The sequence below is a fragment of the Bos indicus x Bos taurus genome, chromosome 25, assembly GCF_003369695.1.
Source record: "Bos indicus x Bos taurus breed Angus x Brahman F1 hybrid chromosome 25, Bos_hybrid_MaternalHap_v2.0, whole genome shotgun sequence".
Taxonomy (NCBI): domain Eukaryota; kingdom Metazoa; phylum Chordata; class Mammalia; order Artiodactyla; family Bovidae; genus Bos; species Bos indicus x Bos taurus.
The window spans coordinates 41,102,942-41,128,978 of record NC_040100.1 but is presented as its reverse complement, the minus strand read 5'-3'; the positions used below and the strand labels follow the sequence as shown (position 1 = coordinate 41,128,978).

At 39.8% G+C, this 26,037-nt stretch overlaps 1 protein-coding gene across 1 annotated transcript in view; it reads right to left on the bottom strand.

Annotated features, from left to right (window-relative positions):
• Positions 1-26,037, bottom strand: part of MEIOB (meiosis specific with OB domains) — a 37,382-nt gene that overhangs the window by 8,443 nt on the left and 2,902 nt on the right. Inside the window, exons 2-10 of the mRNA XM_027527587.1 lie at positions 24,021-24,097; positions 19,690-19,747; positions 14,914-15,045; positions 13,108-13,180; positions 9,427-9,622; positions 7,079-7,179; positions 6,167-6,219; positions 5,983-6,078; positions 2,283-2,384 (exon numbers count right to left, since the gene is read on the bottom strand). Coding sequence (XP_027383388.1) covers positions 2,283-2,384; positions 5,983-6,078; positions 6,167-6,219; positions 7,079-7,179; positions 9,427-9,622; positions 13,108-13,180; positions 14,914-15,045; positions 19,690-19,747; positions 24,021-24,089 — 880 coding nt within the window. The 5' untranslated portion in view covers positions 24,090-24,097. The remainder of the gene's footprint in view (positions 1-2,282; positions 2,385-5,982; positions 6,079-6,166; positions 6,220-7,078; positions 7,180-9,426; positions 9,623-13,107; positions 13,181-14,913; positions 15,046-19,689; positions 19,748-24,020; positions 24,098-26,037) is intronic.

Sequence of the window (26,037 nt, the reverse complement as noted above, 5' to 3'; positions counted from 1 at the left end):
TGAGCTGCCACACCCTCCTCCAGGGGATCTACCCAGCCCAGGGTCTGAACCTGCTTCTCTTGCATCTCCTGCATTGACAGGCAGGTTCTTTACACTTAGCGCTACCTGGGAAGCCCATATATGTTATACTTCAACTTAAAAGTTATTCTAAGAAAATTTACAAAACTAAGAACTATTAATCTATTAGTCATTTGTTATTTTTCTTAATCTTAGAGGAATCTTACAGGTCCAAACATTACTTAAGTAAGAAAGCTTTTAACAGGAGTTGCCAGTTCTCCAGCGCTTTACTACTTTCTTTTCTTTTGTTGCTGTTAAGCACATGAAATTTTGTTGCTGTTGTTCAGTCACTAAGTCATGTCTGACTCTTTGTGACCCCGTGCACTACAATACACCAGGCTCCTCTGTCCTTCACTAACTCCTAGAGTTTGCTCAAATTCATGTCCATTGAGTCGGTGATGCTATCTAACCATCTCATCCTCTGCTGCCCCCTTCTCCTCTTGCCTTCAATCTTTCCCAGTATCAGGGTCTTTTCCAATGAGTCAGCTCTTCACATGAGCACAGACGGCCAAATTATTGGAGCTTCAGCATCAGTCCTTCCAATGAATACTCATGGTTGATTTCCTTTAGGATTTAGTTATGCAAGCCCCTTCCCCACGACAAGGTTGTGATTCATGAAAGGGACGTGAAATTTAATTTTCTTCAATAAAGGGTCCAGTTATGTGTATCTATTTATCTTACTTTTATGTCTTTATCCTGCTGTCAGTTCATATGCACTGGAAAATGGATTGGAAGATTTTCCCAAAATAACTCTTTATTTCTGGGTTTTTGCTGTATTCTGTGTTGTGTTTACTTTTTAAATATTGAACATTATTTTAACTAAAAATAACAAAAGCTTTAAAGAAAGTATTGTGATAGTTTTATTCTGAAATATCTAATCAGTTTCAACCTATAAGTTTTTTATGGGAATAATGAGCATTTTAAAAGATATTGCAACTCATTTTTGCCTCTGAGCAAATTTAATGATAGAAGTTTCCACAGTGGAAAAAAAAAAGTTTCCACAGTGAAATAAAAGAAAGGGAAACTTAAGTACCACTTTTGTGGTTACTTTGATATGAGTCATTGATCACAAAAATATTCTCCACTCAAATCTGATGGCTCTGAGTAGAAGACAAGAGTAGACACTGTTGTTCTTGTCCCCGTTTTCAGGTTCAGAGACAGGCAGGGACTGAGACACAGTGTGGCAAATCCATCTCAAGGCCCAGTGAACACTTTTGGGCTTCCTGGAAGTCTCCGGAAATGGCATTTGTATGACTGGACATTTAAAAATGCTTCCAAAGTAACAATAGTAGCTTTATTTTAATTCTAATAAATAATACAACTTTAAGCTTATCCCTTCTTGTAGGCAAAAAGATAATTATAAACCAGTAGTTTTGTTTTGTTTTTTTCTATTAGTGATTGCTATTGAAAGGAAATGTGTTGGGAATTCCCTGGTTGTCCAGTGGTTAGGACTTGGCGATTTCATTGCCAAGGGCCAGGGCTCAATCCCTGATTGGGGAACCCCCACAAGCTGCACTGCACAGGAGAAAACAGAGCGAGAGGATGAAGAAAGGAAGTGTTAAACACCCTCCAGCAATGCATAACAAAGTTCTTCTTTCACAAGTTAAGGTGATTGCAGAATACTTTTTCCAGGTTTAACTGAATTGTTACTCTCCTGAGATGAATTGGGTGTCCTCGATTATGAGAAAGAATTTCACCCCTTAGGATGAAGTTACAGGGGGATCTAAGCCCTCCCTCTGCTTTTCCCCATTCTAAGCATAAGCTACAGATGGCAGCAAACAGCATCCTTTTTAAAGTCAAGCCTCAATCTGGGGTCTGTGAATACATGACATTTTGCACAAAATTCTATATGTGGCTACAGCTGCTTTTTTAGGGAGAGGGTCATTAACTCTCATCAGATTGGCAAGAGGTTACATAAATCTCCAAAAGTTTTAAACTACCTTTTTAAAGTAGAAGTATAGCAGTTACCAATCCCTAGGTCAGAAAGATCCCCTGAAGGAGGAAATGACAACCCACTCCAGTATTCTTGCCTGGAAAATTCCATGGACAGGGGAGACTGGCGGACTACAGTCCATGGGGTCATAAAGAGTTGGACATGACTAAGTGACTGAGCATGCACACACATAGCAGTTACATAATGAGAATACAGTGTCTTTTACTAAGTCACTTTATAAACCCAAATTCTGGCCTTTAAAAAATTCAAATAATATTTAAAAGTTACTTACAATTCATGGATTCTTTCAAATAATTGTCAATTTCATCATCCAGAGGATTCATTACTTTATTTTCTCTTATAAAATTCAGAAGGATGTTAGCTTCTGGTGTATCTTAAATTGGAAATGCATAATAAGTAAACTGCAAACTGATCACTTTTTAAATAACTGTGAATGATCCAAAACTATTTTTAATGGTAAAAAGTGAAGACATATAAGAATAACACAAATAGAATATTACAAAGCCATTAACAATGTGATGGGGTTCTCTATTAACACAGAGAGATGTACAGCATATATCATGAGTTTAAAGAGCAGTTTACAAAACATTTCATACATTTCCTTTGATTTTAAAAAGACATAAGCAAAATTATCTGGAAGAATATATAATCATCAAAGAATGATATAATCATCAAATAAATCATCAAAGAAATGATGATTTCTTATAAGATGAAGAATTTATAGTTCATCATTGTTTTCTTTTTTATGCTTTTATATATTTTCTGAATTTTGTATGTATTTCTTCTCTCATCAGAAAAAAATTGTTAAGGTTATTTGAAGAGCTTATTCTTCAAATGGGACACGAATGTTCTCCGGGATAGTCAGAAAATGTGCCAGAAGGCATGAATCTGATTTTGAAAAGGCGCTGTCTGACTCTGACACCCTTCAACCCCAAGCCCCAACCTCCAACATCTGCTTGTCTTCCAGCCTTCCCCCAACATTCTGCAAGCCATCCTGCCGATGTCAGACCCCCTGACACCCCTGGACAGAGTCAGGGTTTCTTCCTCCTCACCCTGTTGTACCACAAGTCTTATCACTGTTGCTTCTTCCCCAGAACTAGACCAGAATCCCAGACAGGGGGTTTGTCTTTTCATTTCTGTACTTCCAGTGTCTGATATAATGACTATCCTTCCATCCATCTCAGCATCCATCCTCTCAGGTACTTCCTTGTTCCAGAAAGTGTTTAAGTTACCTCACTACTTGGTAAATAAAAGGAATTCACTAAATATTTGTAAATTAATGAGAATCTTGGGGCATAAACCGGTAGGAAGGGTGGGGTGTGGCACTGCTGTCAAGATCTCTAGAGACAACAGGTCTATCCCAGACTGTCTGTGGGGGGACAGAAATTCTTCCTTCCACACCTGACCACCAAACCATTTAGAAGTTCTTAATTTCTATGTGGCATGTGTAACCCAGGAAATAAATAAGACTGATTTTTAAAAGCATATTGAAATTCACACACCCTTATACATATTTTCCTTGTATTCGTCTCCTTAATAATAAGTAAGGCATTTATTCTAATTATGTTGACATTGCTCAAAACACTTTGACATTTCCCCTCTGAAGCTGTTTTCAGAGCCAAATGCACAATATCCTTCAAATCTGTCTCTTTAACTTAATCTTGAGGTTTCGAGACAATTAGTATTATCAAGCTCGATAATCTTTTCCGTCAAACAATCCCAACTGTCTTTTAGAAATTTTCCCAGACCAAATTTACCCTTAGAGGATGGAAACTCTGTCACTGATGTTATTGAAAGCACTAAAAATAGCCTATTAGTATTATTATATTATTAAAAATAAGAAACCATAGTACCCTTCTCAAAAGAAAAAAAAAAAGGATTGAAGAGTGACAGTATCATCCTGTGGTAAGAACAGACCATGGTTGTGTCACCACCAATGTAAAAGAAGTCACTGCAATCCTTTTAGAACTTAGATAATGTCACTGCCTGGCTCCCCTTCCCACAGAGTAGAAGGCAGCCTGTACAGCCTTCCGATCACCTCCATTTCTTCTCTGACCTCAGCCCCTCCTCCTGCCCTGCTCCTTCAGCTCCAGCCACACTGGCCGCAGAGCCTCTGTACTGGCTGGCTCCTCTGCCCGGTGTGCTCTTTTCCTATGGTTAATGCCACCGTACACCCCCTCACCCCGCTCAGATGTCACCCTCTCACTGTGCCTACCTGACCACTCTATGTAAACAAGCAACCTGCCCTACGCACACCATGGCATTCTGGACTCTCCCAACCCTGTTCTCTTTTACTTCTCAATCATTTCAAATTCCAAAATTTGCATGTGTTATCCTAATTGTTCATTCTGTTTCCCCACTGCTAGGATGTGAGCTCCATGAGCAGGAGAGATACCTGTGTTTGGTCACTGGACCCAGAACGGTGCTCAGCACACAGCACATGTGTAGTAGATGAGAGTTCAACAAGAACAAATCAATGAGTGCCATATCACCTCCCATGATACTGCTTTCAAGGAGACAATATTTCTGCAGTAGATGAGCAAGATCTAATTACTGATATTAAAACCCAGTCTTGCTATTTTATACCATATCTCATAGTAATTTCACTTCTAACAATTCTGATAATGGTTTGGTCAAAGATATAAAATTGCTTTATAGCTCTCAGTCACTGTTACTGCTTTGTCATCAATCAGTAGAGCGAGTGCATAGTTAAAATGATACTTGCTACATTTATATTCTCTTAAGACTTTTCAATGAAGATCATGGCATCTGGTCCCATCACTTCATGGGAAATAGATGGGGAAACAGTGGAGACAGTGTCAGACTTTATTTTTGGGGGCTCCAAAATCACTGCAGATGGTGATTGCAGCCATGAAATTAAAAGACGCGAAGGAAAGTTATGACCAACCTAGATAGCATATTCAAAAGCAGAGACATTACTTTGCCAACAAAGGTCCATCTAGTCAAGGCTATGGTTTTTCCTCTGGTCATGTATGGATGTGAGAGTTGGACTGTGAAGAAAGCTGAGCGCCGAAGAATTGATGCTTTTGAACTGTGGTGTTGGAGAAGACTCTTGCGAGTCCCTTGGACTGCAAGGAGATCCAACCAGTACATTCTAAAGGAGATCAGCCCTGGGTGTTCTTTGGAAGGAATGATGCTAAAGCTGAAACTCCAATACTTTGGCCACCTCACGCGAAGAGTTGCCTCATTGGAAAAGACTCTGATGCTGGGAGGGATTGGGGGCAGGAGGAAAAGGGGATGACAGAGGATGAGATGGCTGGATGGCATCACCGACTCGATGGACGTGAGTTTGAGTGAACTCTGGGAGTTGGTGATGGACAGGGAGGCCTGGTGTGCTGCGATTCATGGGGTCGCAAAGAGTCGGACATGACTGAGCGACTGGACTGAACTGAACTGAAGACTTTTGAAGGATTATTCATCCCTGGGACCTCTGTGCTCTCCTGGGGTGCTGAGTGGGCCTTTCTCTCTGGGCTACAAGCAACCTTAGGATGCAATCAAGGTACCCCCTCTTCTCCCTAGTCCTACTCCCCTCATTTCATACTGGGACAAGCTGTAACCACTTCACAACCACTCACAGTGATGAACTAAGTATCACATGGTGATACTACATACATGTTCTCCATGCTCCAGCACTAAATTATTTGAATGCATTGAAATCAAATTTATTTTTAAATGGTCAATAATTTAGGTTATCCAATCAATGGCATTGATCTCTCAAAATTAACACAAAGGATAATGCTTTACAAATGAGTCTGGCTTTTCACATTTCTTTTGTAAATACATCAAAGATACAGTTTACTGTAAGTTTTAAAAGTCATATAAGGCAGCTTTTCACTTTTAACTCAAATGAAATCCAAGCTTTATTTTCATTCTTAAACACACTATACAAATATTGGAATACATGATATAGTCATTTCCAAAGGGATTAAAATTTTCAGATAGCTTTTTACCTGGATTAGTTGTAATAATGGTTTTTGAGATTACAGTTGCTGTCATGCTGTTCCGAAATTTGTCAAAACTTATCCTTACATCTGCAGCAAATATTACTGTTTGGGGAAAAAGCCATTTTAAAATTATTACACTGGAGGATAAAAAATTACAAATATTGAACACAATCACTGAAGTATGCGATACCTGTTTCTTGTGGAACCCAGCTCTGTGCAAGTAGAATAGATTCACTATCCCAACTGCATGTGTGAAAAAAGAAATGACAAAAATTAAATACATTAGAAAACACTGACAGTGACCATGTTATTTATCAGAAAAAGGATGTCTTAATGGGTGAGGTTAATAATCCCCCATGTGATCCAAGGCACAAGGAAAGGTTTTGGTTTTTCCTGCATTTTTCAGGGCTACTCTGCCTATTTCACAGAAAATTTAACACCCATGGAAAGCATTCCTTCAGCACATCCATCTCTAACAACTTCTGCTCCTTCCATTCCCTCTTTTCCTATCACCAGGTCACTCCACACTAGTTATAACTGAGTAACTACAAGTCTAAAAATTGTGAAGTCACTCTTTCATGCCATTAAGGGATTATCCCCATAATGGATAAACTGCTTGAGGAACCTGATGGATTGAAGGCCTGTTTCAAATTCAATCTTGAGTCTAAACACCACCATAGTATTCCCTGGTATGCTTCAGGGTGTAGCCCTGCCCCACAGAACCCAATCTGTGACAAAACTTGCTTCTTCACCATCTTCCCATGGCCTGCTCCAGAGTACCACCCAATGGATCACAGAAAGTCTGTCTTGTTCTTTATCAATGGGACTTAGTAAATGATCATTTGTTACAAAAGAGTATGATAGTAAGTAAGTTACTATAGAATCCATCTATGAAATCCCATGCCATCAGAAGATCTCATTTTAAGGTAATCATAGACTGTAATGACTGGACACACAAGAGGAAGGTTTTATTTTTAATACCATTTCCTCCTATCATCACTCCTCTCCTGATATGACATCCATCACCTCTTGATGAGATGAAAATGTTCTGACTTGACGATAATAGCACAGATTTCAGTTTGGAACAGATGTGGGGAGTTACCATATCATTGCAAAAGAAGACTCTGTCTCATCGTAGAGTTTGACTTCACACCTCTGGCCTTTTCTTCGGTCTGAAGTTGTAAAGTATTTTGGCTCCCCAACCTTAGAAATGGAAGGAAACAGTTACTCTTCTTCACCTATAGCTGTAGAGGTACTTAAATATTTGTTGATGGAAATACTCAAATGTTTACCTTTTAAACAACAAATTAGAAATATCAAAATAGTGAGACTCACTAATATGTATTTAAAAGTATCTTGTACCTCTGCTGCTGCTGCTGCTAAGTCGCTTCAGTCATGTCCGACTCTGTGCGACCCCATAGACGGCAGCCCACCAGGCTCTATATTTAAGTTGAAAGGTACACACATTGATTGAAGAGAGACACAGACATATGTGCTCCAAAGACTGTGGGGCCTTTTCAACGTGTCAGAACAAACACTCCATGACAGGCCCCTGGGTGACAGCTGTGTGGACTCACTGAGGGTATAAGATTCCTTTCAATGTCTGTGTGTCCCCATGGCTTGGCATAGGGCCCGCATGGAGCTCAGTGATTGGATGGATTCGCCTGTCCAGGCATCTTGCTGGCCCAGGTACAGGTTATCAATAACCACATTCCTGCCTTCTTAGGGATCAGCTGGAAGAACCACATGAGGGATCATAATGGGAATGTGTGTTGATATACTGTCTGATTCAGTCCACACTGTGGTGTAAGAGAAATCATGGTGGAGGTGAATTCAGGGGCCCCTCTGTGCCCTCAGGGAGTTTGCAATTGGACCAGCAGGCACCTCTGATGGCTACATAGCAACGGCTCAAACATGGACAGTCAGCTGCCCACTGTGCACTGCCTCCATGATCTATTGTCAGGACTGAGCTCCACGGGAAGGGGCTGGAGAAAGAGTCACAGCTGCCCACAGAGGAGAAGGTTTACAGAGTCAGAGAAAAGAACAGCCTGTCACAGCAAGCAAGGAAACGACATGAAAAGGAGCTTTAAAGGGAAGAAACCTAAGTAGAGGTGAGACAGAAGAAAGAACAGGTTAAATAAAAATGTAAAGAAAAGGAAATATAAGAGGGATGGAAGCAAAATGGGAGTAGAAAGGCATGAAAAGGAAATAATATAATCCTATGAAAGGTGGTACCAGACTCAAAGAGTAGAGGCCGGAAGTGGGACATGGAAAAAGCTGTTGTAGGGTTTTATTTTTTTTGGTTTTAATTTATTTGGTTGCACCAGGTCTTAGTGGCAACATGCGGAATCTTCATTGTGGCGAGATCTAATTCTCTGACCAGGGATTGAACCTGGGCCCCTGAAAAAGTGTGGAGTCTTAACCACTGGACCACCAGGGAAGTCCCATGCAGGTTTTATATTCACACTGAGTTTTAGAAAATTCTTACTACATTGTAATACGATGGCATTACATAGAATTTCAGAGAAATTCAGAGATCATATTCTGCCTTTAAGTAAGATTGAACCTAAGTTGCCCAGAAAGGGATTTTTCCGATTGTCAAGACTGTCATGTAGGGTGTTTATTCCTCATTCCTGACTGACACGAAGTGCTCACTGTGTGGCAGGCACTGTGCTGCGCTGGGTTGGGGTGGTGCCTCTGTTGGCCTGTCATTGGGGATGATTGACACTCTTGCAGTTATTTAACATGGAAATGCAATTAGCAAGTACTTACAACAGTAACTACAAGTATCTAAATCTATTTCCCTCCCTTTTCCCCCCTTGGTTATCCTCATTTTGTATATTGAAGAGTTGTTCTTGCTCCTTTATTCTTATTTGTGTACTTTATTTTGTGTAAATTTGCTCCCTGTCAAGTGACTCTAGTCTGTCCAATGGAGTTCAAAACTTGCTGTAATTGCTAAGAGGGAGGTGTGGATGCAGAAGGTGGTGAGACAGTCTGCCCTGCTTTCCAGCACCCATAGCTCACAGGGCCCCTACCACAGCACCCTGGGTTTCTCACTCTGTCCCCCATCTCAGGGCAGCTCTGAGAACATGCACTGAATTAATTCCTTGATTTATTCAACATACATTATTTAAAAGAACTTCCTGGAGATCGTCAAGTCAATGAATTTACTCTTTCTATTCATGCCTTTGTTTAACTGAAGTATGAAAAGCTCTCATATAGTTAGTGAACCATTTATGACTGTGTGCTGCATTTAACATTCAAATACAATTTTATTTTGCTACTCATTCTCAGGTAAAATGCTGCTTTCTTTAATTTTCTAAATTCAACTGAGGATGGATCAAGATATAGAGAAAATTTTACTTCAGTGATTACTACTTTCCAAACACAAATACTATGCTAGAACTCCCCCACCAAATTGAACTGGGCTTTGTTGGGGTTTTAACTTACCGACCTCACAGCTGCAAGAACATTAATAATTTTCCCATCAAGACTGTGTCCATTCGCAACAATGTCACCCAGTGAATAATAATCACAAGACTCTTTAACAGGTAAATATATCAAAGAAAGTAACTTGGCATCCACTTCGTAACTGGAACAGAGTTTTACCGTTGAGTGATTCTCACTGAGCAATAGTTTATAATTGCTAAATTGTAAAAACACACACACAAAGTTAATATCAAATGATTTCTAATAGAAAAATATTTCAAAGTTCACAGTTAAATTTTGGTTGTAATTTAAACTATACTTTAAAAACTATATTAAGATTTATACTTTTCACTCTTAGAAACATTGAAAAACTGTAAAATACTTTCTGTATAAAATCTATTTCCATTAAGAAAGTGTTTTAAAGACCAATTTGCTGCTTCGGGTGCTAATTGCAGCATGTGGGATCCTTGTTGCAGCACATGGGCTTAGTTGTCCCACCGCATGTGGGATCTTCGTTTCCTGATCAGGGATTGAACCTGCGTTCACGACATTTGAAGGTGGATTCTTAACCAGTGGACCACCAGGGAAGTCCCCTTAGAAACCTTGAAAAACTGTAAAATACTTTTTGTATAAAATCTATTTTCATTAAGAAAATATTTTAAAGACCAATTTGTGTCTGAGTTTCAAGCACACTAATAGTCTAATCTTGCCCAATAAACTGAGTTTCAGTTTCTTTGTAAAAAAATTTAAAAAAAAAGGATGTAAAAGCACTCTAAAACATTGTGTGTTATGAGGAGGTTGAGCTCCATCTCTGTGACACTGACTGTGCCACCTACATGCTTTCCTGACCTCTTCAGAGCTCTGTGGGCTTCCCTGATAGCTCAGTTTGTAAAGAATTAGCCTGCAGTGCAGGAGACTCCAGTTCGATTCCTGGGTCGGGAAGATCTGCTGGAAGGGATAGACTGCCCATTCCAGTATCCTTGGGCTTCCCTTGTGGCTCAGCTGGTAAAGAATCTGCCTGCAATGCGGAAGACCTGGGTTTGATCCCTGGGTTGGGAAGATTCCCTGGAGAAGGGAAATGATACCCACTCCAGTGTTCTGGCCTGGAGAGTTCCATGGACTATACAGGGTCGCAAAGAGTCGGATACAACTGAGCGACTTTCACTTTTGAAGCTCTGTAGGAGCAAACAGATGCACCTTATGCACACACTGAACTTGAGGTGCTCTTCCCTTTGGCCAGTCAGCTTCCAAGTGTGCTCCATGGAGCCTCTTTCTTACCCTCTATTCCAGCCACCCCCGCCTCCTCCCCTGCTACTGCCTTAGGTGTTTACCTCATAACTTCTTACCCAAATTACTGTCTTGTCTCCTAAGCTTTATTCCCCTACACTTGGTCATCCTCAGGTAGCCAAAGTGACCTTCCTAAATCATGAATATGCATATCTTATTTCCCCGTTCAAAGATCTTCTGGGTTGAAACAAAAAGCAAAGCTGTCTGTGAAGGGTCTCCACTTCCCTCTTTTGCTGCTTCTGCCTACCTATACTCCAGCCACATCAGATTCCGAGGCTATGAAACTATTATTTTAGAGGGAAAAAAAGTTGAATATCAACAGTTTCATGAGGTTTAGATGACTAACTGTTCTGGAAAAGGCCAGGAGATTTTGTGTTTGTCCCCTCTGCCAGGAGTGTTCTCCCCCTTCACTCATGCCTTCACTCCACAAACACTTCCTGAGAGCCAACTATGTGCTAGACCACAGTCCAGGCCCCGGGGGATAAGTGGTGAGGAAGACAGACAATGACCTATGACCTCACAGTCTCACATGCGAGAGAGGGAGACAGACAAGAACAATTCATCAAATGATCCAGGCTTGCGATCAGTATTACATGCTAAGTTGCTTCAGTAGTGTCTGACTTTTTCCAATCCCATGAACTGTAGCCTGCCAGGCTCCTCTGTCCATGGGATTTTCCCATGCAAGAATACTGGAGTGGGTTGCCATTTCCTTCTCCAGGGGATCTTCCTGACCCAGGGATTGAACCCACGTCTCTTGTGGCTCCTGCATTGGCAGACAGGTTCTTTACCACTAGCGCCACTGTTATGATGGTGCCTATAACCCTGTGTACAGGACTAAGTCCTAGTAATGGGAACTGGATGGGCTACTACAGAGCAGATATGGAAGGCCTAAGGAGATGACATTTAAACTAACACTTGAGTGAAAAGTAAAAGTCGCTCAGTCGTGTCAGATTTTACAACCCCATGGACTATACAGTCCGTGGAATTCTCCAGGCCAGAATACTGGAGTGGGTATCGTTTCCCTTCTCCAGGGGACCTTCCCAATCCAGGGATTGAACCCAGGTCTCCTGCATCACAGGCAGATTTTTTACCAGCTGAGCCACAAGGGAAGCCCAACACTTGAGTGAAGAGAAGAGCAAATAAGACTGTTCTCTGCAGAGGGACATGAACATGCCATGCTATTAGCTCAGAATGAGCCAGGATGTTCACAAAGTAAGGACTCTCCATGTGGCTGCAGAGAAATGAGGCCTGTAAGATGAGGTCAAAAGGTGTGCAGGTGCGTGTAGTAGAGACTGCTGTGCCCACCTGAGCCCTTCACCAGCTACACCCTCTCTCTAGATCTGCCCTCAGCCAGAAGTGCCTCCATAGGAACATGGGCAGACTTCAGCCAATAACCTGTAAACTCAGGGTACCAAAGCCCAGGCACCTTTCTTCAGAGGGTAGCACTCTGAGGTGAAACTGATACTCCAGAGCTCCCACCTGGGTCAGGACGAGGTGGGGCTTCTGCTGAACCTGCCTCTTTAAACACTCCTTCCTCCCTTACAGCTGTCTTTCCAGGCTGCTTCTGAGAGCTCTCCCTCAACAAACCACCTGCACAGAAGTCTCTGAATTCTGCTTCCTGGAAACCTGAACTGAGAGAGCAAGGCATGTGAAGAGAGCCATAAACTGAGATGTAAAATGGATATATGACTTCTAAGATTTATCTTTTCATTTTTCAGGTTTAATGTGACTAGAGTCAAATTTCTGTAAATCTAAGAACGAGAAGTGAAGTGTTAGTCACTCAGTCATGTCTGACTCTTTGCAACCCCATGGACTGGGGCTCATCAGGCTCTTTTGTCCATGGGATTCTCCAGGCAAGAATATTGGGGTAGGTAGCCATTTCCTTCTCCAGGAGATCTTCCTGACCCAGGGATCAAACTCAGGTCTCCTGCATTGCAGGCAGACTCTTTACCATGTGAGCCACCAGGGAAGAATGAGAATCAAAGTATTAAAAATAAAGTCATTTTTAATGTGATCCTATGTCGAGGTAAATTATTTGATAATCAAAGATAAATACTGTGTGGCAGAATTAAACTCTGAATTTTCAACCTAAAGTACACACATCTTTAGTAAGTGAAAAAAGTGAAAGTGTTAGTCACTGGGTCGTGTCCGACTCTTTATGACCCCATGGACTGTAGCCTGCCAGGCTTCTCTGTCCATGGAATTATCCAGGCAAGAATACTGGAGTGGGTAGCTATTGCCTTCACCAGGGGATCTTCCTGACCCAGGGACAGAACCCATGCATTGTAGGCAGATTCTTTACCATCTAAGCCACTAGGGAAGCCCCTACACCACTCCCAGCTAATCTGACATACACAAACCTATTAGTAATAATCATTCGGGCACAAAGGTTGTTGACCTCTGTGCTAGATTTACCTAGGAGTTGCAGGACTGAACTTTTCTTCTCTTTCTAAATCCTTTGTTTGGATCAGAGGATTCTCAATTATCACTATAACAGAGGGGAAAATATGATGCTATTACCAAAAAAGTAACAGGATAAATTTAAAAAACAAGTGTACATAACAATGAACATTACAATATTATTTCTAATTTTGAGTTGCTGTTAATATCCTTCACAATTTTTTTCTTGTTTTGCTGTGAGCAATGGAATCCTAGTGTATGACCAATCAATTTGATCTCAGATGATACTTCTTATACTTTGTGTTTAAATTCTGACATTTGACCTGCATTAATATTATTTCGTTAAAAAATATTACTTTGTTGATTAGTTATACAGAACATTTGATGTGATTACAACATACCCTGCTATAAAATGAACAGTTAAATTGATCTTCACCCAATTCACAGTTGTTCTCAAAAACAATAGTGGTAGTTAGAAAGAGCAGTGCAAAATCTGGGTCCTGATTTGAAACCTACAACTTATAGCTTTATGACTTAGTATTTTTGGGTTTCCATTTCCTATGGGTCTATGTTAGACATTTTGTGCTGCATTTTGTTAATTCCTCACACAACCATCCCTTTATTATCCCTTTTTCCACGTGAAGAAATTGAAGTTCACAGAGGTTAAATAATTTTCTTGAGGTGTTATATCAAGAAAGTAGTAGAGTTAGAATTGTTTTGATTCAAAAATCTATAATCTTTTTACTCAGCCACACCAAACTCTTATTTACTTTTATAAGCATCATCAGATTTACATCCTTACGATCCCTCATCTCACTCGTCCTGACAACAAGCATCAGTGTGGAATGCAGGTTACTATCGAATATATCTTCAGGTCTATGTTAGTGTTGTTCTGGCATGCATCCACAGATGCTTCTGCTTGTCCTGGGCCCTGAGATGTCTCCAGAGTTTTCTGCCTTCACAGGCCATATGTCCAATTACCTTATTATTCAGTTAGCAAAATACTATATAACCCTGAAAGTTAATAGTGTGACTGGGTGCTGAGTAACCAGTATGGGTAATAGGCTGCTAGATATTGCAGGATTAGACAGGAATAGTTTAATTGTCTGTGTTACTCTTTCTCTTCTTTTTTCTACCATGAAAGAGAGCTGGTATACTGCTTTCTTGTTTATTATATGAGGCTAGAGCTGTTATCTACTGAGCGACTAAGTTCTACACTTCATACCAGGCACACTGTCTCATTTAAGATTGATAAGAATCTACTGGGTATTAATTTATAGTTGAGGCTCAACAAGATTACGAAATTTTCTCAAAGCCACTATGTAAATAAGTGTTAGTATTTGGATTTGAATCCAGAGCTACCTGTTCCCAAAGTCCTGTTCTTTTGAATATACAATACTGTACTATCACAGAGATACTGGGGTAGGCAGAGGATATGAAGATTTGCTATTTTAGACTAAAAATTTCTTAAAATTCCATCAAAAATTCATGTCATCTTTTATCAAAGTCTACTTAGCAGTTCTATTTTATGTTTACAAAATGATATATGATTACAGTCACAAGAGGGACTGATGCAAAGTGAAACAGAAATAAACCAAAGATCACAGAGCTCCTAGTAAAAGTATGTGATTATTCTGTTTGTATGTTTCAACTAAATGCTGAATGCCTTGTTATACTCTTAACACTTGACTTTTTCTGATAAGATTCTTGAGAATAAGAATTGTGTCTTATTTCATTCCGATGCCCTCAGTGTAGTTACCACAAATATATCATGGGACTAATACTGTAAGAGAAACAGTTTAAGAATCAGTGCCAACTTACCACACTCACCGACCCTAAAGCTGTCAGAAAGTGATCTGATGTAATCTTCACTGCCCCAGGATGTTGCATTTACAAAATGGGTTGTTGAATCACGAATGGTGAAACTAAAAGTGTACCTTTCTGATCCAATATCTAAGGGAAAACCAAAGCTTTTATTTTTCAGATGAAAAGTTTTAATTTTAAACAAAGGTGATTATTATGATACTAAAACACTCAAACACATGGTATAAAAAATTATTTCAGATATAAATTCTACAAGTTATGCTTTAAGAATTGCAAAACTGCCAAGGTAGATAATTCACCTCACTGTGACTTCTTTGTTCCCTTTCCCTAGTTACCTCTATATTCAGAGGGAAATAACGTGTAGGTTTGAACCATCCTGATATTAGATTACATTCTCCATTTCTCTCTTACTGTTGTTTTAACCTAAGTTAAATCTAAATTATTTCAAAACAAATAAGTGTGTGCTAACTAAAAGATACCACTAGGGGTCAGCAAGCACTTTTTTCCAGAATAAATTCCAAAATAAATTTCTTTATTGTTTTTGCTAACTAAAAAAGTAATACAATGAATGATAAAGAAAATGTGGTACATTTATAATCAGTCTGATTTTGGTTTTGACCATCTGATGATGCCCATGTGTAGTGTGTTGAAAGTGTTAGTTGTTCAGTCGTGTCCGACTTTTGGGGACCCCATGGACTATAGCCCGCCAGGCTCCTCTGTCCATGGAATCCTCCAGGCAAAAATACTGGAGATACAAAATACAAAAATAATGGTTAAGGGTTGTCATTCCCTTCTCCAGGGGATCTTTCCAACCCTGGGACTGAACCCAGGTCTCCCGCATTGCAGGCAAATTCTTTACCATTTGAGCCAGCAAGGAATCCCATCCATGTGTAGAATCAGCCATAAAAATAATGAATTTTAGTCAGTTCTAGTCACTACAGATGGTGACTGCAGCCATGAAATTAAAAGACGCTTACTCCTTGGAAGGAAAGTTATGACCAACCTAGATAGCATATTCAAAAGCAGAAACATTACTTTGCCAACAAAGGTTCGTCTAGTCAAGGCTATGGTTTTTCCTGTGGTCATGTATGGATGTGAGAGTTGGACTGTGAAGAAGGCTGAGTGCCGAAGAATTGATGCTTTTGAACTGTGGTGTTGGAGAAGACTCTTGAGAGTCCCTTGGACTGCAAGGAGATCCAACCAGTCCATTCTGAAGGAGATCAGCCCTGGGATTTCTTTGGAAGGAATGATGCTAAAGCTGAAACTCCAGTGCTTTGGCCACCTCATGCGAAGAGTTGACTCATTGGAAAAGACTCTGATGCTGGGAGGGATTGGGGGCAGGAGGAGAAGGGGATGACAGAGGATGAGATGGCTGGATGGTATCGCTGACTCGATGGACGTGAGTCTGAGTGAACTCCGGGAGTTGGTGATGGACAGGGAGGCCTGGAGTGCTGCGATTCATGAGGTCGCAAAGAGTTGGACACGACTAAGCAACTGATCTGATCTCTGATCTGAGTGGGTGAACCTAGAGCCTATTAAACAGAGTGAAGTAAGTTTGAAAGAGAAAAACAAATATCGTATATTAACATATATGTATGGAATCTAGAAAAGTGGCATTGCTTATCCCATTTGCAGGGAAGACATAGATGTAGAGAACGGACGTGTGGACACAGTGGGGGAGGAGTGTGGGACGAACGGAGAAAGTGGCCTTGACATACACACACTATCATATGGAAAACAGGTAGCAGGTGAGAAGCTGCTATTTACACAGAGAGCCCAGCCTGGTGCTCTGTGATGACCTAGAGGGGTGAGATTGGGGGAGGGGAAGGAAGCTCAAGACGGAAGGGATGTATGTATAACTATGGCTGATTCACACTGTTGTACAGCAGAAATCAACATAATATTGTAAAGCAATTTTCCTTCAATTAATAAATTTAAAAAAATTTTTACAGAAATACAAACAGCATGCTACTGACACAGAAACAGACACACAGATCAGTGAAATAGGACAGAAAGCCTGGAAATAAACCCACACAATTATAGTCAATTAGTCTACAACAAAGGAGGCAAGAATATACAATGGCAAAAATACAGTTTCTTCAATAAGCAGTGCTGGGAAAACTGAACAGTTACATGTAGAAGAGTGAAATTAGAACATTCTCTAATACCATATACAAAAATAAACACAAAATGGATTAAAGACCTAAATGTAAGACCAGATATCATGAAACTCCTAGAGAAAAACATAGGCAGAACATACTTTGACATAAATTATAGCAATACTTTATTGGATCCATTCCTAAAACAAAGGCAGTAAAAGCAAAAATAAACAACTGGAAACTAATTAAACTTAAATGCTTTTGCACAGCAAAGGAAAAGATAACCTACTGAATGGGAAAAATTATTTGCAAATGATATGACCAACAGGAATTAATATCCAACATAAATCTTCAGCTCATACAACTCAACATAAAAAAACCCTAACAACCCAATTTAAAAAATAGGAAGAACTGAATAGGCATTTTTTCCAAAGAGGAAATGCAGATGGCCAACAGGCACATGAAAAGATGCTCAACATCACTAATTATCAGGAAAATATAAATTAAAACCACAATGAGCTATTCCCTCACACCTGTCAGAATGACTATCGTCATAAAGAATACAAATAGGGGCTTTCCTTGGTGGCTCAGTGGTAAAGAATCCACCTGCCAATGCAGGGGACATGGGTTCAATCCCTGGTCCAAGAAGATCCCAGATGTCTCATGGCAACTAAGCCTGGTGCCACAACTACTGAGCCCACCTGCTGCAACCACTGAAGTCCCACTCCCTAGAACTTGTGCCCAGCAACAAGAGAAGACACAGAGATGAGAAGCCCGAGAACAGCAACTAGAGAAAGCAAAGAGTAGCCCCTGCTCACCACAACTGGAGAAAGCCTGTGCACAGCAACAAAGACCCAGCACAGCCAAAAATGAAATAGATAAATATATTAAAATTTAAATAAAAAAAGAAATCTTCCTTTTAATATGGTGTATATGTGTGTAATGCTCACTCAGTCGTGTCTGACTCTCTGCAACCCTATGGACTGTAACCTGCCAGGTTCCTCTGTCCCTGGAATTCTCCAGGCAAGAATACTGGAGTGGGTAGCCATTCCCTTCTTCAGGGGATCTTTCTGACCCAGGGATTGAACCCAGGTCTACTGCATCGCAGATGGATTCTTTACCACTGAGCCACCAGGGAAGCCCACCTGTCACTATGCTGCTGCTGCTGCTGCTAAGTCGCTTCAGTCGTGTCTGACTCTTTGTGACCCCATAGACGGCAGCCCACCAGGCTCCCCCATCCCTGGGATTCTCCAGGCAAGAACACTGGAGTGGGTTGCAATTTCCTTCTCCAATGCATGAAAGCAAAAAGTGAAAGTGAAGTCGTTCAGTCATGTCTGACTTTTAGCAACCCCATGGACTGCAGCCCACCAGGCTCCTCTGTCGATGGGATTTTCCAGGCAAGAGTACTGGACTGGGGTGCCATCGCCTTCTCTGACCTGTCACTATACCACAAGTCAATTAACACAGCCACAATTACTCAAGTGATTCAAACAAAATAGTCTTCTGTCAAAATTACTGGCTGGCTGACTAGAGCTCTGATTCCCTCAAGCTGTATCAAAGGATTTATACCATACCCTTTAATAAAAAGCACTGACACTTTAGAAGCTAGAAATAGTGTATTGCTACTTTTGGCATTCTATATTGTATCTGTGCATGTAAACTATAAAAGTTTGAAGATCGGCTGATTTTACTTATTTGTTTTGGTCTCTGTTGGGGCACGCGGGATCTCAGTCTTCCTCCCAGCATGTGGGACCTAGGTCCTTGACTAGAGATCAAACACAGGCCCCCTGCTTTGGGAGCTTGAAGTCTTAGCCATTGGACAGCTGGGAACAGCTAGGGAAGTCCCTGAAGGTCAGTTGATTTTAAAAATCTGATTTTAGTCTTGGATTATGTTTCCATAGTCCTAAAACTGTTGCACAGACAACTAAATAAGGACCACTAAAGCCAGACTTAACTGTATTTCCCACATATGAAAGATGATTTTTTTCCCCTGAATCATTTAGTTCTTTGAATAAATACACAGATACTGCTGCATACTTCCCTCCCTCAACACTGTCTTGACATCCATGCTGGAAAACCTTCCTCCTACCACTTTCTGTTTTCTATGAGACTTACCTGTGTGCTTGTATCTGATACTGACAGTTTACACGGAGTTCCTACTCTATGTTACACACTCTTACATATACAAGCTCATGTAAGTCTCATCCCAGCTTTGTTTACCCTGATTCTGAGGCTCTACATAGGACAGACTCGGGGGTGAGCCCTGTCAATCAGGCTCCACGTCCATCCTCTCAGAAGCTCTCATATCTGAGGATGATGATAGAGACTACAACTTCTTTCTCCAGTCTTTACACTGGGTTTTGCACAATGGAGGAGCTCAGAAAATACACGTTGATACACATTAATGAGCTGACCAATTTAACTAGCTATTTTAATACTGTATACACAGCTTTTAAAGTTATGCTTTAGAAATATCAAATAAAACCATTAAAATGATTTTAATGCCCTCACACATGTGGCCTTAAGTCAAGTACTTTACCATGCAATAGAGAACATAGCCATTGCTCTTAGGGAGTTAAACAGGCATGAGAAATTTAATCACTTAAATATACTTTGTTGTAGTCATAAGCCACAGTTGATGAAAAGTGAAGCAAAGAGTTAAATAGAACTCAGCTTTTTCTGTCTGGAAAGCCTTTGACATCTGTTTTTCCAATAACTATGCCGATTATTTTCTGAAAAACAAAAGGGTTATAGAAGACGAATATTAAACACAGATGGAGATGGTAAATTTAATTTCATGGACTTGTTATATTTTACTGGTTCTAACAAACATTTTTGACTAGGAACCATTTAAATGTATTTATTCCAGACAAACATCTAAAAGAACTTCATAAATGTTCATTCTACAAGGAATAGTACAAAGTAATAAGACAGTTAACTACTATTACAAATATAATCATTTAATACTTAGTATGTTTCTACTTTATTTTCAATCACTAGGTGGAGCACAGTAACTGCCCTATGCTATCAATTCTTACTGAATTCATTCAAAGCACATGTATAATGCAATTTAATTTGCCATGGTCTTCAAAGCTTTCTTTTATATACGGTTTTCTAACAATCCACATAGAATTGCTTAGCTTCTTAATGCAAACATGCTGGACAGTAACATATATTAGATTGTAACAAAACTTGCATATCACTGCTAATAAATCTAAGCTCTAAAGTCCTAGATCTTAAATCTTAAAGGTATTAACATGTCTTTAATATTTTTAATGTTCTCTATAGTGACTAAAAGAAAAATTAAATATTTTTAAATACTTTAAAAAATAAAAATAACTACCTTTTTCTGAAAGGATGAACTTATAATTCTAGCTACTGACTTTAACCTTGCAATAATCTGCTCAATTTCAAATACATGCAATCTTTTAAGACTACCACATCCTAGCTGAGCTATTAGCTAGCCTTATTACATTTAGACACACTGTTATTATTTTTTTTAATTCCATATGCTGCAGCTCTCACTGAATTTTGTTAGGAAAACAACTAGTGAGAATATTGAGTAAAATTTTCTAATGAAGAGGCAATTAGCAAAGAGTTTACCTTTCAAGAAAAACTGTAACAGCCATAATTATTTTTAACATTGCTAAGTCACTTCAGTCGTGTCCAACTCTGTGCGACCCCAAAGACGGGAGCCCACCAGGCTCCCCCGTCCCTGGGATTCTCCAGGCAATAACACTGGAGTGGGTTGCCATTTCCTTCTCCAATGCATGAAAAGTAAAAGTAAAAGTGAAGTTGCTCAGTCGTGTCCGACCCTCAGTGACCCCATGGACTGCAGCTTTCCAGATTCCTCCATCCATGGGATTTTCCAGGCAAGAGTACTGGAGTGGGGTCCCATTGCCTTCTCCGATTTTTTTTTAACATTAATAAAGTTTAAATTTAATAAAGTTTAAATTGCAAACTATTAAAGTTATATGTGCTGCTGCTGCTGCTAAGTCGCTTCAGTTGTGTACGACTCTGTGCGACCCCATAGATGGCAGCCCACCAGGCTCTCCTGTTCATGGGATGTTCCAGGCAAGAGTACTGGAGTGGGCTGCCAGTGCCTTCTCATGCATGAAAGTGAAAAATGAAAGAAGTCGCTCAGTCGTGTCTGACTCTTAGCAACCCCATGGACTGCAGCCTACCAGTCTCCTCCATCCATGGGATTTTCCAGGCAAGAGTACTGGAGTGGGTTGCCAGTGCCTTCTATGAGAGTTATATGTAATTTATCTCATTTTAAGAAATCTGATTTGCACATTCCAAATATAAATAGCAGACTGCTGGGGGTAGGAAAGATAAGGGAGTATGATAATTGCTTTATAGTAAGCTCTTCACTTTATGATATGATTCCACCTAGATTTCTTTCAAATAAATAACAATCTTCGCAAATTTGAAATAACTGGTGCCCCCACAACCTTTCTCACCAAAATAAATTTTCACACAATGATTTCAGAAACACATCATTTGTGTACCTTTGTCACAAAAGCAACATAATAACAAGTATTTCAGCATATAACATGGACAATTTGATTGGACAATAGATGCTGCTTAACAAAAATGCTTTAATTTTGCAATGCTAATTTTTTAACTTTACAATATTGTATTGGTTTTGCCATATATCAAAATGAATCTGCCACAGGTATACATGTGTTCCCCATCCTGAACCCTCCTCCCTCCTCCCTCCCCATACCATCCCTCTGGGTCGTCCCAGTGCACCAGCCCCAAGCATCCAGTATCGTGCATCTGGATGCACGTGAACCTAGACTAGCGACTCGTTTCATATATGATATTATACATGTTTCAATGCTATTCTCCCAAATCATCCCACCCTCTCCCTCTCCCACAGAGTCCAAAAGACTGTTCTATACATCAGTGTCTCTTTTGCTGTCTCGTATACAGGGTTATTGTTACCATCTTTCTGAGGAAACCAGAATAGAAAGAGACACGTGTACCCCAATGTTCATTGCAGCACTGTTTATAATAGCCAGGACATGGAAGCAACCTAGATGTCCATCAGCAGATGAATGGATAAGAAAGCTATGGTACATATACACAATGGAGTATTACTCAGCCATTAAAAAGAATACATTTGAATCAGTTCTAATGAGGCGGATGAAACTGGAGCCTATTATACAGAGTGAAGTAAGCCAGAAAGAAAAACACCAATACAGTATACTAATGCATATATATGGAATTTAGAAAGATGGTAACAATAACCTTGCAATGCTAAATTTGAGTGCATATTAAATATTTAATTTGTTGTTGTTTAGTCATGAAGTCGTATCCAACTTTTTGCTATATTTAATTAAAATAATACAAATAAACTTCCAATAATTTTTAACAATTACTAGTCATATCAGCAGTGGCCACAGGACTGGAAAAGGTCCGTTTTTGTTCCAATCCCAAAGAAAGGCAATGCCAAAGAATGCTCAAACTACCGCACAATTGCACTCATCTCACACGCTAGTAAAGTAATGCTCAAAATTCTCCAAGCCAGGCTTCAGCAATACGTGAACCATGAACTTCCAGATGTTCAAGCTGGTTTTAGAAAAGGCAGAGGAACCAGAGATCAAATTGCCAACATCCGTGGGATCATGGACAAAGCAACAGAGTTCCAGAAAAACATCTATTTCTGCTTTCTTGACTATGCCAAAGCCTTTGACTGTGTGGATCACAATAAACTGTGGAAAATTCTGGAAGTGATGGGAATACCAGACCAGCTGACCTGCCTCTTGAGAAATCTATATGCAGGTCAGGAAGCAACAGTTAGAACTGGACATGGAACAACAGACTGGTTCCAAATAGGAAAAGGAGGACGTCAAGGCTGTATATTGTCACCCTGCTTATTTAACTTATATGCAGAGTACATCATGAGAAACGCTGGGCTGGAAGAAGCACAAGCTAGAATCAAGATTGCCGGGAGAAATATCAATAACCTCAGATATGCAGATGACACCACCCTTATGGCAGAGAGTGAAGAGGAACTAAAAAGCCTCTTGATGAAAGTGAAAGAGGAGAGTGAAAAAGCTGGTTTAAAACTCAACATTCAGAAAACTAAGATCATGGCATCTGGTCCCATCACTTCATGGCAAATAGATAGGGAAACAGTGGAAATAGTGTCAGACTTTGTTTTTTTGGGCTCCAAAATCACTGCAGATGGTGATTACAGCCATGAAATTAAAAGACGCTTACTCCTTGGAAGGAAAATTATGACCAACCTAGATAGCATATTCAAAAACAGAGACATTACTTTGCCAACAAAGGTCCGTCTAGTCAAGGCTATGGTTTTTCCAGTGGTCATGTATGGATGTGAGAGTTGGACTGTGAAGAAAGCTGAACACTGAAGAATTGATGCTTTTGAACTGTGGTGTTGGAGAAGACTCTTGAGAGTCCCTTGGACCGCAAGGAGATCCAACCAGTCCATTCTAAAGGAGATCAGTCCTGGGTGTTCATTGGAAGGACTGATGCTAAAGCTGAAACTCCAATACTTTGGCCATCTCATTGGTTGATTCATTGGAAAAGACTCTGATGCTGGGAGGGATTGGGGGCAGGAGGAGAAGGGGATGACAGAGGATGACATGGCTGGATGGGATCACCGACTCAATGGACATGAGTTTGAGTGAACTCAGGGAATTGGTGATGGACAGGGAGGCCTGGCGTGCTGTGATTCATGGGGTCGCAAAGAGTCAGACACGATTGAGGGACTGAACTCAACTGAACTAAGTCATATCTATAATCTCCTAACGTGCAGACAAAAAAAAAAAGACGAATTTTCATTCAGCTGGCATAAATACAAAGAGGTTTAGGAGTGTTTAATATCTAACAATCACCAGTGCAATAAGTATCTGTATACTTGTCAATTATACAAGCATGTGTTGAAACGAATCAATAATGTTGACACAATGTAATATCACCACCTAAAGCTTCAACAGAGAACAAATGAACTACTGCATTGCTGAAACTTACCAGATTAGCCATATTTGGATGTAGATTTGAAAGTGCAGTAAAGTTCTTTGATGCAATAGAGTTGGCCATTCTTTTATCTGCATTTTAGAAAATATAATTTAGATGCATAAGTTAAACAACTGAAATAAAGCTTGAAAAATTCCAAGACTGAAAAAAGAATTTATTTAGGAAAGTATGGGATATTCTACTCATTCTTTGGGAAAACTTTATTTATTTGGCTGCACTAGATCTTAGTTGCAGCTTATTAAGGCCTTCGATCTTCAATGCGGCATGAGGAATCTTCAGGCTATAGTTGTGGAAGATCTGATTTGTAGTTGCAGCATGCAAACTCTTAGCTGTGGCATGTGGGATCTAGTTCCCTGACCAGGGATCGAATCCATGCCCCCTGCATTGGGAGCTCAGAATCTTAGCCACTGGACCACCAAGGAAGTTCCAGGAAATTTTTATATTACAACAGTGAAATGTAAGTTAGATTCAACCTGTAAAAAGTATATTTTTAAAAGGTCTTTTAAAGTTACGAATGATATAGTTAGGTTTCAATTTTTAACTTTCACTTTGCAAAAAAAAAATTAGTCAATATTTGAACAAATTTAGAGTTTCAGATGAGAGATGGGACATTGCAGATTTAAATATTTACTACCATAAAGCCTACTTTTAAACAAACATAGCAAAACTACACTGTAACCACCTCTCATGCTTCTAGTTACATTGTGTATGGATTTAGGCAGTACTTCACCCTCCCCTCTAAGCTCCACCAGGGCAGAAGCAGCATCTTAAAATTTGTGAGTGCATTTCAATGCTATCTTGCACATAAAAAGCACTCAATAAACATGAGATAAATGAAACAGAGACTTGTCCCTCAACTTAGTCACTAGAAAAGGTTTTAATGTAGTAACAGCTGTCAGCTACACCAAACTAGCAGATTTACTTGATTTCACTTCATTTTATGTGGCCTCTTTAGAATGCTCTCATCTCCAGGCTGTACTTTCAGGACACATTGCATAGCATAAGTTTCAAGAAGGCTGCACAATTACTCAAATATGATTTTGAATTCCAGCGCCACTAGTTTGTGGTCAAATGTTTTGAATTACTGAGCTTTAATCTCCTCATCCACAAAATATGGATAATCTATCCTACAAGGTTGTTGTGAGAATTCAAAATAGTGTACATAAAGAGCCAAGATGTCCACAGGCTCTTGACTGATGAGAACACTGCTTTTCATTCTTATCCAATGTAGCAGTTTCTGCATTCAAGCCAGAATAAACAATTTAGCAGTGTTAAGGTCCTATTTATTCTTCAGCGGAGTCTGATCTGGTTGAAACTGATCACTACGCAATTTCAGTCTCTGAAATACTTGCCAGCCTGACAGATTCATTCATTCATCCATCCACTCAGCCAACATATATTGAGAGTCTGTCCAATGCTAGACACTTGAGGCTAGAGAAGACAAACTATTCAGTAGCTAGATTTTGTGTAAAAATACTATCCATCTACATACTGAGTTCTCCAAAATTTTAGCCCTTAACATCTCTTGCTGGTTACTTACTTAGAGGAATATCACATGAACTCTTTGAAGTTCCTTCACTTCTTACTGTTAATCAAAATATATGGTGATATACTTTAGTGTCTGTCTACAAAAAGAAAATGACAACTTACTTCTCTAGGTTTTTGAGAAATACAAAATTAACATGAAATAAAGAGGCCAGTATGGTGATACAGAGATTACACCATTCATCAGCAACTGCTGTCCCTTCTATTTTCCAAATATATTTTAAAAGTCTCTGTTTCTCCATCTCCAGTGCCATCTCCTCAGTGCAAGGGTCAGTCACTCCTTATCTAGAGTACTGCTATTTCCTAGTCTTATACATAGTTTATTCATTCAACACATGTGAGTTGAGTGTCTGACATGTATCAGGTACTGAGTCAGGACAGGAGGGGTGGCTCAGAGAGAAGCTAAAAAAAAAAAAAAAACAAAGTGCATGGTGTGGAGCTAGACGTGTACAGCCCGAAGACCACA